Raw genomic sequence first — 14,716 nt, 5'->3', positions numbered from 1 at the left:
GTCTTCATGTGACTTAGAAGTCTATAGCATACACCTTCTATGTGCATCCAAAATGGAATATAGTGTTAAATTTCAAAATCATAAAATGATCACAATATATTTCAAATTGAATTTTAATTTTAAAATCACAAAATAATCACAATATAGATGAGCTCAGACACATATACAAAAAATTGAAAATCACAATACATCTCCATTCACACATTTTGCTATGAGATTTTTCATGAAAAATAATCAATCAAAATTTATACATATACAACATGTCACACAAACTCTTTATCATATTTATTATTTCTTCCAAGTGATCTTAACAAAGTTAATCCCATTTTTATAATTTCAAACTCCTACTTTTTAATTTAAGCAAAAGATGTAGCACAAAGCATAATTTGGAAGAAAGGAAAGATTGCTTATGTCCTAATGTTGGCATGTTTAAAGCCATCTAAGTAAATTCTTTTCCAATAATAAATTGTATCAACTATCATCATCAAATCAATTCAAGCTTTTTAAATGATCAAATTGGAAACAATTCTTATGGAAGAACTTTAACAAACAAAAGCTCTTTCAGATCTTGCAATTCAATATAAGAAAAAAAGAAATTAGAAAACGTAGCCAATGATTTTTCATCATACATTGAACTATAAAAAGGCCTAATCCATAGTTGTTCTAAACATTTTACTAGATATCCAGCAAGGAAATTTCAATTTTTATGATATCATCATCTAAGAATGATATCTTAAACTTTAGTAGAAACACTATAATAATTAACCCTTAACTATATTCAAGGAAAAAGCACATCAGATCTCTCAGCAATAGTGCTAATATTTTAATGGAGATAAAAAATGCAAAGGGAAGGAACACTGTCATCATCAACCCTTAATTGTATCCAAGGAAAAATCTCATTGGATCTCTCACAAAGAGTGTTAATATCTTTATGATTCTTTTGTATAGTTTGGGGAACAAGCACGAGGGTATCACCTCAATTGCAAATCAAATTGCCCATAAGTTTTTTGTGAAAATGAGACTTAAAGTGACATTGTATTCTAAGCTAAACACTCATTCATGCACCCATCTTTTGAATTGCATCGGTTTAAATATGTGTTATAAACAAGGGTCTCTTTACTTTCAATAAAACATGTGTGTATTAAGTAACCACAACGTGATTAACAAGTTATACCCTCTATTTCTACAATGAAGTAACAATCATATACAATGATAAAAGCCTTTCTACCCAAGATATATTTGTACAAGTCCATAGTCTTTCCTAGAGCTCCAACCTCACTTTACATGCTTTAGGGTGGAAGGATCCTATTATAATATGAAGTAACATTGACATGGGAGATGTTGTATGGTGATAAATAGCATCACATAATTTAATCCTACTTGTAATTTAATATGATGCAACATTTGACATGTGTCAATTCCCATAATAAAATTGATGGAAAACGTATTCATAGCAGGTCATGTAAGGTGATGCATCCTTTTGTTATCTTTCAAAATAACATTCCATCCTATTTCTTTGATTAATAAATGTGGAGATGCTCTTTTTCTTATGTCCTTCATAATAAGGTTGGAATAATATAAAAGTGTATAAATCTTATGTGGAACTCAACTCCAAATAGTGTCTTATTATGCACATCAAGGAATTGGGATTCTTGCAAGGTTCGAGATTGAAGTATTATATGGTTTGCTCTCTCAAATATGTGTTGTAACAGTATTTTACATTAGGTTTCTATCATTCATGGACTTGAACAATAAAGCATAGAAGAGTTTTCAATGGGTGAGCTATTATGATTTAAATTTCTCTAGGGGGACATATTGGTACTCCCCCTCATTCAATTAATTTGTCAGAGTACTCCTCCTCATTCGCAATTAATGTAAGGTCCTACTTGATTTATTGATCTCCTCTTTGAGCTCACCGCCTCTCTTTGCCCTCGTCGCCCCTCTCTCCACTCCTCCGCTCCCTTATCCTACTCCCTCCCCCTCTCTGCCTCCTCCTCCGCCTCTCTCCCTTCTCCCCACCCCCCCCACTCCACCCCCCTTTGTATAGCTGCTTGGGAGCTTGGTAGCTTCTAGAACGAAGGTTCTAGAATGAACTTTCTAGAACCACTGCCATCGCCACTGGTTAATTTGATTTCGGCACTTAAGTTTTCACACATCAAGCTTACATTAATTGCTCTTTTGGCCTGCCATGCCCGCGTGTACTAATACAAATGCATGACTAAAGGTCATAGTTGGCACCTACTAGTTTTCTCACTCAAATATGCGTTGTAAAATTATTTTACTCTAATCATTCAATAAAGCATAGAAGGGTTTTCAATGGGTGAGCGTGTGAGTTTTTGTGAAGGAGGCAATGTGATGGAGTTGATGGAATATGACTTGAAGGAGGGTAGAGAAATGCACCTTAGTTATGCCACTGGATAAATTTTGAGAGGACAAAGACATGTGAGTGGGTTAGAAAAGAGGTTAGTAAGGTGGGGAGTGGTGGGGATCATTCTATGGTAGAAGGTTGACAATGGAACCAACACAAGTCAAGGAATGCCATTAAAGGAGTCTGAAACACTAGAGCTGAAAGATTGCAAGGGATAAGGAAGCATTCCTGTGTGTGGCAAAATGCTGAGAAATGCAAGTGCTTGGCTTGTTCCCCTGTCTCGCCCGTAGTTTTCCGCTGCCCAAACTCAACATTTTCACACCTTGTTGGAGACGGACAAAGGGCCTCTACAGCCATGCATTGCGGGGCTTGATTTTGCTATCTACTAATCATTGCTCTAAATCAATAGCAGTTTGTTAGGGTTTCTTAGAATATGCCTGCTGTTGTCAAAGTTCTCAGAATATGCTTGCTGTTGTTAAAGTTTATCTCCCTCACCGGCACTCTAGAGAGAGTGGGAACATTCACCAAGCTTGGCAATTCACTACCAAGAGTCATGGTGGTGAAAATGCCAAGTTAGGGAACAGGCTCACATAATGGCTCTCCCAAATCCCTTCCTTTCCTATCTAGTTAGTTAGATCTCTATCTCACAAATGATTGCCCACGTAGGTTCCTAACCAAACGCACTTTCTAAATATGATATCCCATGTGATAGTGGGATTTAAACTCCAAACCTTTGTCCTCTCAAGACCCAACTATACCATGTAGCATTATTTGAGATTATTTATGGGTGAGGCATAATTTATATTCACATCTTTAAGAGAGAGAGAGAGACTCATATTTCGTTTAGCATGTTCTAGGTTGTGAGAGTGTGGTGTGAGCTGCCACTTCCATTTGAGAGACTTGTTGGAGTTCATGGGTCTGCAACCCCATGATCATTTTCCTACAAGTGAACTGGTGGCCTTACACAGCTTTCATGACGAGTGGTGAGGTTGAAGTCTGAGAGAATAGGAGAGAGTTAAGGGAGAGGTTGAGAGAACAAGAGAGAGAGCAAAGAAAGAGAGCAAGAGGCTAAGAGAAAGCAACATTGACATCGGGAGGTTGAGCAAATGATTAACACACTACATAATAGACACTCTCACCCATTCTCTCTCTTTCAAATTCTACAAGCAAGTGGAGGACCTTGGAGCTCAAGGTTTCATTGGGGAAAATGTTCAACATAATAGGTCGATCTATTATTTCAAACACTTTTTTATTTCTTTTCTTCTGCTATGGTAAAGAGAAAGAGAGAGAGAGAGAGAGAGAGAGAGAGAGAGAGAGAGAGAGAGAGATGAGGTAAATAGATTGGTTGTAGTTGTAAGGAGGGATGCTGCCTGAGCTATGCAAGTCTGCTTTTCTTTAGCAAGGGCAATTCGCATGCACAACTTGCATGCAATTTGCCCTTACTTTTACATTTTGTAATGTTGAGTAAGGTCTCTCTCTCTCTCTCTCTCTGTCTCTCTCTCTTCTTCTTCATCTTCACATTGGAAAATCAACCACCTTCGAGGATGCATATCTCTGAAATGGTGAAGAATCTTTTGACTTTCTTAGATTTTGTATAATTCTTGTCTTCATGTGACTTAGACGTCTATAGCATACACCTCCTATGTGCATAGTATGGATAAAGCCAATATGGAATATAGTGTTAAATTTCAAAATCATAAAATAATCACAATATATTTCAAATTAAATTTCAATTTTAAAATCACAAAATAATCACAATATAGATGAGCTCAAACACATTTACAAAATATTGAAAATCACAATGCATCTCCATTCACACATTTTGCTATGAGGTTTTTCATGAAAAATAATCAATCAAAATTTATACATATACATGTCACACAAACTCTTTATAATATTTGTTATTTCTTCCAATTGATCTTAACAAAGTTAATCCCATTTTTATAATTTCAAACTCTTACTTTTTAATTTAAGCAAAAGATGTAGCACAAAGCATAATTTGGAAGAAAGGAAAGCTTGCTTATGTACTAATGTTGGCATGTTTGAAGCCATCCAAGTAAATTCTTTTCGAATAATAAATTGTATCAACTATCATCATCAAATCAATTCAAGCTTTTTAAATGATCAAGTTGGAAACAGTTCTTATGGTAGGACTTTAATAGACATAAGCTCCTTCAGATCTTGCAATTCAATATAAGAAAAAAAGAAATTAGAAAACGTAGCCAATGATTTTTCATCATACATTGAACTATAAAAAGGCCCAATCCATAGTTATTCTAAACATTTTACTAGATATCCAGCAAGGATATTTCAGTTTTTATGATATCATCATCTAAGAATGATATCTTAAACTTTAGTAGAAACACTATAATAATTAACCCTCAACTATGTCCAAGGAAAAAGCACATCAGATCTCTCACCCAATAGTGCTAATTTTTCAATGGAGATCAAACATGCAAAGGGAAGGAACACTGTCATCATCAACCTTTAACTGTATCTAAGGAAAAATCTCATTGGATCTGTCACCAAGAGTGTTAATATCTTTATGATTGTTCTGTATAGTTTGGGGGACAAGCACGAGGGTATCATCTCAATTGCAAGTCAAATTTCCCATAAGTTTTTTGTGAAAATGAGACTTAAAGTGACATTGTATTCTAAGCTAGACACTCACTCATGCACCTGTCTTTTGAATTGTATTGGTTTAAAATATGTGTTATAAACAAGGGTCTCTTTACTTTCAATAAAACATGTGTGCATTAAGTAAGCATAAAGTGATTAACAAGTTATACCCTCCATTTCTACAATGAAGTAACAATCATATAAAATGATAAAAGCCTTTCTACCCAAGATATATTTGTACAAGTCCATAGTCTTTCCTAGAGCTCCAACCTCACTTTACATGATCTAGGGTGGAAGGATCTTATTATAATATGAAGTAAAATTGACATGGGAGATGTTGTATGGTGATAAATAGCATCACATAATTTAATGCTACTTGTAAAATAATATGATGCAACATTTGACATGGGAAATGTAATGTGGCGTCAATTCCCATAATAAAATTGATGGAAAACGTATTCATAGCAGGTCGTGTAAGGTGATGCATCCTTTTGTTATCTGTCAAAATAACATACCATCCTATTTCTTTGATTAATAAACATGGAGATGCACTTTTTCTTATGTCCTTCATAATAAGGTTGGAATAATATAAAAGTGTATAAATCTTATGTGGAACTCAACTCCAAATAGTGTCTTATTATGCACATCAAGGAATTGGGATTCTTGCAAGGTTCGAGATTGAAGTATTATATGGTTTGCTCTCTCAAATATGTGTTGTAACAGTATTTTACATAAGGTTTCTATCATTCATGGACTTGAACAATAAAGCATAGAAGAGTTTTCAATGGGTGAGCTATTATGATTTAAAGTTCTCTAGGGGGACATACTGGTACCCCCCCTCATTTGATTAATTTGTCAGAGTACTCCCCCTCATTCGCAATTAAGCTAAGGTCCCACTTGATTTATTGATCTCCTCTCTGCCCTCACCACCTATCTCTGTGCTCGCTGCCCCTCTCTCCCCTCCTCAGTTCCCTTATCCCACTCCCTCCCTGGTAGCTTCTGGAACGAAGGTTCTAGAATAAACTTTACAGAACCACTGTCATCGCCACTCGTTAATATGATTTCGGCACTTAAACTTTCACACATCAAGCTTACATTAATTGCGCTTTTGGCCCGCCACGCATTTTCACGCCCTGCTGGAGACGAAAAAAGGGGCTCTCCAGCCACGCATTGCAAGGCTTGATTTTGCTATCTACTAATCGTTGCTCTAAATCAATAGCAGTTTGTTAGGGTTTCTCAGAATATGCCTGCTGTTGTCAAAGTTTCTCAGAATATGCATGATGTTGTTAAAGTTTCTCTCCATCACCAGCACTCTAGAGAGAGTGGGAACATTCACCAAGCTTGGCAGTTCACTACCAAGAGTCATGGTGAAAATGCCAAGGTAGGGAACATGCTCACAGAATGGCTCTCCAAAATCCCTTCCTTTTCTAACTAGTTAGTTAGATCTCTATCTCACAAATGATTGCCCACGTAGGTTCCTAACAAAAGGCACTTTCTAAAGATGATATCCCGTGTGATAGTGGGATTTAAACTCCAAACCTTTGTCCTCTCAAGACCTAACTATACCATGTAGCATTATTTGAGATTATTCATGGGTGAGGCATAATTTATATTCACATCTTTAAGAACCTTAGGGGAGGAAAGGTATTCATCTTCCCCCTCTCCCTTTTTAAGCCTTTAGCCTTCTAGTGTCCCCCTTGCCATTAGTTGGTGGGGATTATTGTAGCATGGATTTTGAGAAGGAGACCTCACATATAGAAGAGGACATAAGAGGGATTAGAAAACTTAACTCTTGATCTCACTAAACCTAACATGGTGTAAGAAGGCTTGATTTGGAAAGACATGGTAAGGTGGCAAATTGTGGCCCCATTGTTATGCTTTTGTGGAGGCAACCTTCTTGTTGAGAGTACATTGAATTTTGTGTGATAAGTTGAAATATGCCTGGGTAATCTCCTCTCATTTTGAGATGAGAAAAATAGGTTAAAAATACCTACTTTGTTAGTTTATCCAAGATTCCCTTTCTACGTCATTCCAAGATTCCCTTGTTGGTTGCCCTTCGTCCAAGTTACCACTGTGAGGGCTCCACACCTTTGGTTTTTTCTTCTCTCTTTGTTGAATCTTTGCATACATCTTGGTTTGCTCCATTGTTGGACATGTAGGGAAAATGAAGTAACGAGGAGGCTTAAAATAACACCAACTTTTAGCCATGGCTTGGAGAGCCAAAACAACTTCCTCAAAAGTGGGGAAACCAACTGAAGTCAAACAGAGAGGAACACCAAGGAAATTTCTAGCTCCTACTTGCGTGTGTAATCGTGGGAGTGTGCTCTTACACCCAGAAAGAGATCTTATGGAGAACTTTTTGTTTGTTTTGAGAGCCGGCTTTTCTTAAGCATGGACCTAATTGTTGAAGCAAAAGAAGCAAGGGAGCGTCCGAGCATGGGAAGGAACAACAAAAGAGAGGTATGATTGAGCAATATAAACCAAGATGAAAAGGGCGTTCAAGTCCGGTAGACTCTCTCTCTCTCTCATTCTTTCTTAAGCATTTCGTGGACCCTGTGTCTCTGTTTCTGAGTTTGCTTCGTCGCCATAGCCACCTCCTCTCTGTTTCTGAGTGTGCTTCGCCATAGCCACCGCTCCTTCTCTTCAGCTTCTCTCAAGCTCCTCCTCGCCCTCCTTGCTCTGCCCTCGATTTCGCCGCCCTCCCCCCCCCCCTATTTCGTCGCCTTGTCGCCCTTTCTTGTCTCCCTCCCCTCCTCCTCGCCCCCTCCCCCCACGGCGTCTGTCCCGCATTCGGGCACCCTCCTGCCGCTCCACACTCCACCCAGTCCGACCACGTTCCGGAAACGTTGCCCCGAGAGCCTGCCCGAGCTCGACAATGGTGGACTTTTCATGCTCCGGAGATGAGACGTAGGAGAGGATTTACTCGATCCGCAGCTTTATCAGCGACACACGGCTGGCGGTTTAGCTGATTACACCGTAGAGCCTGCAGATTTACCCTGCACAGAGCATGCCGAGGAGCTGCGATGTGTGTCAGATGTCCAATGCTCTGCTCTTCTGCAGAGCAGATGCTGCATATCTCTGCATGGACTGCGATGTCAAGGTGCACGAAGCTAACAAGCTAGCTTCCCGTCACGAGAGAGTGTGGATGTGCGAGGTTTGTGAGCAAGCTCCTGCTGTGTTCGCTTGCAAGGCAGATGCAGCGGTTCTCTGCGTTTCCTGCGATCTCGACATCCATTCTGCAAATCCGCTTGCTCGCCGGCATGAGAGAGCGCCCGTTACACCCTTCTTTGAGTCTCCCAGTATGGTCAAGCTCGCTCACATCAACGTTGTGGTGCCATCCACGGGTCAAGATGCCATCCTCCACGAAGAAGACGAAGAAATCTACGAAGCCGAAGCTGCATCTTGGCTGCTGCCTCAGCCTAAGGCTCCGAACGACGGAGTTTGCAAAGATGACCCTCCAGCCGACAGGGATGGCTACAAGGGTGATGCGTCGTCTCACGCTGGCGATAGCGTTAACTCGCAGAAAGAGAAGCCGAAGCAGAAAGCAGATCCTCAGCGTATGGACTTCTTCGCGGACGGTGACCCATACTTGGAGCTCGAGTTCGCGTCTTCCATGGGAGGATCTCATGTTCCAGTAGACAGTCTCGTGCCTGTACACATAGCAGATCGAGTGATGCATGCTTCGCCCGTTCCTTCAGGTGGAACGGCCTCGATGGAGTCGGAACTGTCATGCAAAGCTGCATACACTCGTACAGCTGCTTCAGCTCTCAGCTATAGCGTAAGACCAGTTGTGCCCTCAAAATCTGTAGATCTTGTAGCTTCGGTACCAGCATGTCTGTACGCAAAGGAGATTCTTTGTATAAAGCTTTGACTCTCTGTTTTGATTTAACGTCGATGAGCATGTTCTGTGACTCGCGCGTTCTCGCTTGATTGCGTATCATGATTTCTATCTCGCATGGCAGCTTTCGTCATCTTCTATGGACGTGGGAGTCGTTCCCGATGCGGCACAAAGCGACCTATCTACTCCGAAGATGTCGCACTTTCCGTTTGCGCAGCATATCGCTCAGATCGAGCCCATGGCAAGAGAAGCACGAGTTTTGAGATATAAAGAGAAGCGGAAGAACAGAAAGTTTGAGAAGACGATTCGTTATGCCTCAAGGAAGGCATACGCAGAAACGCGACCAAGGGTCAAAGGACGGTTTGCGAAGAGGTCGGACGGCGTCTCTACCCAGACGTACTCCTTGGTACCTGATGCTGGGATTGTCGTGCCTTCTTGTTGAGATTCTGGCATTGTACAGTTTTCTTTTTGTGCTCCCGATTCTAATGGGTCGTTTCAGGCTATCGGATTGTTGAATAATTCTACTATTCTCCAACTATGAAAGGTGATTTAGAGCATTGAAATTTTCCCTCGTCTCTAATTGTACCCCGTGTCACGCATCGTACTGCATGTAAACATTTGTCGTTGGAGAGACTACCTTGGTGACTTATTTTTGTTGATGGGACGGATCGTGGGAATGCCATCCGAATTCATGAGAGAATTTGATCGAGGGGTGGCATCGGCATCCGATGAGAGACAGGGTGGAGGGGGGGTCATGTTTGACGAGCGAGGGAAGCATGAGACAAGAATTGAGAGAATCTGAGTCAATATAATTTACCAAACAAGCTTAAATGCAAAGTCTTTCCTGAGAGTTGTGTTTTCACAAATAAAAAAAGTGTGTGCGCGCGCGCTTGCAGAGAGAGAGAGAGAGAGAGAGAGAGAGAGAGTACTTCATCTATCCCTAATGACCCACAGGCGTTTAGCCTTGAAGGTAGTACTCCCAGGTGGCAAAGCGTGGCATGTACAGAACTTATACATGCTAAGATGTCTTCTTCTAAATGAGGGCGTTACACAGTCCACAGGGGTTGGAGCCGAAGGGGAGAGAGAGAGAGGAAAGCTCCTTTCTTTAACGACTGGCTTTTTGCAGCTGTCGTGATACCCAGAAGGATCACTTCGCTAGTGTCTAATCGGGCAGGCCCTTGCCTTCTCCTACAATTAAGGTGTAGTAGCCGGTTTAATGGGCCACGTCCTTGCTACACTCTTTGTCTATGTAAATCCTTTCTTTTAAGGACTAGGCTTTTTGCAGCTGTCACGATTCCTAATGGAAGACTTCACCACTTTCTGATTTGAAAATCAAGGTAGGATTGTCTCAAAGGAGGCACCCTGGTTCTGGCTTATTTTCCAAATCCTATTTAGTATATCAGGTTTCTGAAAATAGTACTGCTCCTTGAAGAATAGTCTCTTTAGCTGGATGTGCGCCCTATCATGGTGGCCTCATTTCTGTTCCAATCTTGTTTCTATTCTTTTCCTCACAGGCTCATAGCCAGAAGCTTAATGAGAGCTCATACACAGTGAGAGCTCATAATTAGAAGCTTAATGAGCTCAACAGAGAAGATAGAGTATTCAGTTTTGAGAAACAGAGAGCAGCATGGGTTATGGCAACTCTTTTCAATGCTGTGACGCCTCTCTTACATAGAATCTATTTGCTGTAGTATTTGTATAGAGGGGGGAAATTTCTTTGATACGAAAATACATCTTGAATAAAAGAATCCAACGTTGGCATGTTCTAACCAAGTTTACCATCTTTTTAATGGAAAGTGCTTTTGAGACTATGCACATTTCATAGGGATGGCGCAGCACCCTCATACTGATAGAATGCAAACAATGTGCAGAGGAAACTGTGAGGCAAAGTCGAGGATATATCCAAGCCATTGAAAACTTCAACAGTAGCATTCAAGGGAAATCCTCAAACAACGATTCATCTTCTAATACTTTTAAGCACCAGTTGGAGAGTGGACATCGAGTGCAACTTAATTCTGTAGGTGACATTATATAGGATGGATTTTCCCCCAAAGAGTGAACTCTGTTAAAGTATCAGTATTGTTAGGTGTCATTCATTTTACTTGCCTTTCAGAAGAATGAATCCTGACCCTTAGGCCCACTTTTGTTTATCCTTTTGGGTAATAGTTGGCCATCCTTTCCGTTTGGTTCATCTGTTTGCTCGTCCCGTCTATGGAGTAGGTGCTTAGCCTTTACCTTTTGCCTATTTCATTTGACCAAGTAATTCTCATATCCACAAACTCAATTTTGCCAATCTTTTTTACATTGCGATAAAGGCTGGACATTTGTCCACAAATGGATGTGTTTTGAATGATTGTTAAAATGTGTTCTTTCAAATTTGGATCTCCGGAGCTTGCCAGTGGTTTATAGTTGGAGGGAAGATTTCTTTATTAAGTGATTTTCTATGCTAGGATGGCATGTACCAATCCGTTTTTTCAAGGACTGAATTGGAAAACAAGGCAGGATTGTGTTTAAATGGTTTCTTTAGTTCTGGTTCATTATCCCAACCATATTAGATTAATTCAACCTTTTGCATGCTCCTTTAAGAGTAACCTCATTGGCAGGATGCATGAGATATAAGTGGTGTCATTGAGGCTTAATGTTGTAATCACCCTGGAAGACACAAACATTCCATGCAGAAGAAAAGAAATGAGTATCGGCTTCTGTTAACTGATTTTATTGTGTACCTAAGCAAATTTTGATATACTAAATCGCGGGAAATAACTACGGCTTTTGTTAACTAATTTTATTGTGTCCTTAAGCGATGTCTGATATAATAATTTGTCGGGAAGTTAACTACGGCTCCACTATTTTTTTTCAATTGTTCAGAAGGATTTTGGGAATGTTGCCATAACTAATGTTGATAACAAAGTGTCAAGAAATTGATGAGACAATGTGAATAGTTTATACTCAGGCTGCCAAACAATTGAGCATACATCCAAGATGAACACTTTAATTCTTAAAGCTGATAATTTTCCTGCGAGCTTCTTTTTGAAATAGAGATGTATATCAGCTAAAGAATGGACATAGCTTGAATATGCATCCTTAGCCAGAAAGTACTGATTTTTAAGTAGCTGATCCTCCGGGACGTTCCATTGATGCCCTCTACTGCTAAAAGGAAGATAACCACATCCTCATGACAATCCAGCCATATTTAGGAAAAATGGTAGCCTTCTTTGATACAGTATTCTTTAACATCCAAGTGGTGAATAATAGGGCTCCCCGTCAGTAGAAGGGGGGTAATTAATTAATTTACGTGGGCGGGGGGGTGGTTGTGGTTCGATTAACCTAAGTGTGGAAGGGGTTAATTAAATCTTTGCACAGATTGACATAAGCTGCTTCCAGAAGAGTTGCAAAGTTTCCATCCCTGCTGCCCTCAGCGGGTATACAAGAGGGGGAGTGAGGCGGAGATGGGGGAGGGAGAGGGGAAGGCTGAGGCGAGGGAGAGGGGAGGGTGGGGAGGAGCTGAGGGAGAGGCTGGAGGAAGGAGGAAGCGAAAGGAGGAGGAGAGGTGATAGGTGGAGGAGAAGAAGCAGAGGCGGAAGGAGAGGTGGAAGAGAAGGAAAAGTGGAGCAGGAGGAGAGGTGAAGGAAGAAGCACAGGTGGAAGAGGAGGAGGTGAAAGAGAAGGAAAAGTGGAGGAGGAGGAGGAGAGGTGAAGGGAGAAGGAGAGCGGAAGGGAGGCGGGAGAGGGAGCGAAGGAGAGGTGGAGAACGAGAGCTGGTGCAGGGAGAGGTGGATTAGTTAGATAGGTTAATTAGGAATAAAAAGGGGGGGAACAAGATCACGATTAATTAAGAGGTGGATTAATTAGATAGGTTAGTTAGGAATAAAAAGGGGGGGAACAAGATCACGATTAATTAATTAATGCGATTAGGGAGCACTTGCAATTATATGGTAACCACATCAGAAGTGGTGAATATTAGTGAGCATGAAGGATTTTCAAGACCAATACCACATCAGAAGGGAAACTTGCAATCTCCCCGAGGAGATGCACTTGGGCTTTAACCAAGTCATAGCCACGTCTTTTTTTGACATGTAGAACCTCATTCAACCAGTGGGCAATCCCATAACAAATATTGAATAGAGACAGAACCCATACAACAGACCACTTTTAGAAACAGCTTCACATGAATTGGGAGATGCTTCACAGCAACTTTGATAGAAAGTAGTTGCAGTTGCTGGGGGCTACCCTTCCAAAGCCCTCGTCCAATGCCAAGCCCCAACATGTGAGCTTGTAGGAGAGAGTAGATGTGTCCAAGTAAGGCATTTGAAAAGTGTTAGACACTTGAAGCTTAATCAACAAGGTGCAGGAGGAGATGCTTCCAAGTAAGACAAATGTTGACACTTCAAAACTTAATCAACAAGGTGCTGCAAGAAGAAACCTGACCGTTTGAAGAAATATAGATAGATGATGGACTCTTTGGCCTGCCCTGAGGAGGGAAGGCTTTAGTAAAGGTGTTTCTGTTTAAGAAAGGGAAAATGATGTGGATTTTTTGCTATTTTGGTCCCCATTTTTTTCTCCCCCTTTCTCTCTACCCCCTTTCTCTCTCTCTCTCTTCTTCTTCTTCTTCTTCTTCTTCTTCTTCTCTCAGCTTCCAGGGCAGGCCTTTTGAATGAATTGAACTTGCTTTAATTAGCAATGTCTTTTGTTAGCATTGCCCTGCAAGCAGTGCTCTCCTTACACTTTTCTTTCATAAGTGTCCCTCCAATTATTTTAGGTCCATGTTCATTAGTGGCCCATCCCATACCCATGCTCAGTCCAGGAAACTACGCTTGTGAGTATAAGGCATCCTTGTATCTAATTCCCTTGTAAAAATCAATGCTCGAGCACAAGCTTGGCCCAAGATTAGCGAAGACTTTTAGGAGGAAAGATGCTTTTAGGAGGAAAGATGCAGGCACAATCCATACATAAACATAGGCATACGCACATCCATGCAAAGTCTTCATGCATTGTTTTCAATCGGTAGAGTACACTAATTAACGTAAGAGTGATCCTATTTTGTAAAACTTTTAAAGTTGGTTTCTAAGGCAGTGCCCATGAGTACCCTTCCTTGCACCCTCAAGCCTCCATGTGGCACCCCTTTTTGAGGAGCCTTGCCCAACACGCCCAGACTAACATTTCCCGCGCAATGTTTTTCTCTCTCTGGGTTACCACTACTGCAACCTTCTGAACTTCGATGAACGTCACTAAAGTGGTAGTCCCTGTTCTCTTTCACGTTTCCTTTGTCCTTCTTGGGCACGGCGATATAGTTTGGGTAAGGGAAAGTCCTCCACCTTCTCGCTGCTATTTCTTATGTGGAGGATAGAGCTGAAGGAGGCTGGCTAAGTCTATCTCTTTTTCCTATGGATTTGCCAAGCTTGAAAGAACTTGCAAGCCGGAGCTCGCAAACAAAGATGATTACTCCTCCGATTCCAGGTCTCCAAGCCTGTGAGCTTGGACCTGCCCTTTCAGTGGAAATACTCTCCATAGATGAGCTTTTCTTCGATGGCAAGCTGTGTCCTTTAGCTCGAATTGGCAGAGAAAGAGGAAGTGCCTTGCGCTGAGGAAGAGCGTTGCGGAGTTATATCGAGAATCTCGCTGATTGGATAGAGGAGGACGAGGATGCTTTCAAGGTACCAGAGGCATTTGTTGTGAGGCAACCAATGCAAGAAAATCCAAGGGAGGGAGGGAGGCAGCAGGAGGGTAGAGCGGGGTGGAGGACGTAGATTTCTATCATCGTTTCCAAGAATAAGATGTTCTGCCGCTTAACAACTTTGATTGGAGACCGGAGATCGCTTTGGAGATCCAGAAGGTGGACGAGAAGTGTGAAAATCATTATTGCATACTAATCAACTCCGATTTCACTTCGC

The 14,716-nt window shown here is 41.1% G+C and overlaps 1 protein-coding gene across 1 annotated transcript; it reads left to right on the top strand.

Moving 5' to 3' along the window:
* The first annotated feature begins 7,509 nt into the window (after positions 1–7,509).
* LOC147894767 (zinc finger protein CONSTANS-LIKE 3-like) lies at positions 7,510–9,360 on the top strand. Its single transcript, XM_087384788.1, has 2 exons — positions 7,510–8,765; positions 8,950–9,360. The coding sequence occupies exons 1-2, from the start codon at positions 7,995–7,997 to the stop codon at positions 9,265–9,267; spliced, it is 1,089 nt and encodes a 362-aa protein (XP_087240914.1). The 5' UTR covers positions 7,510–7,994; the 3' UTR covers positions 9,268–9,360.
* Positions 9,361–14,716: the final 5,356 nt, after the last annotated feature.

This window comes from Dipteris shenzhenensis, chromosome 14 (assembly GCF_047967505.1).
Source record: "Dipteris shenzhenensis isolate YYH24624 ecotype China chromosome 14, Dip_SZ_1.0, whole genome shotgun sequence".
Classification (NCBI taxonomy): domain Eukaryota; kingdom Viridiplantae; phylum Streptophyta; class Polypodiopsida; order Gleicheniales; family Dipteridaceae; genus Dipteris; species Dipteris shenzhenensis.
Note: the sequence above shows the minus strand (reverse complement) of the source record. Positions and strands in the feature narration are given on the sequence as shown.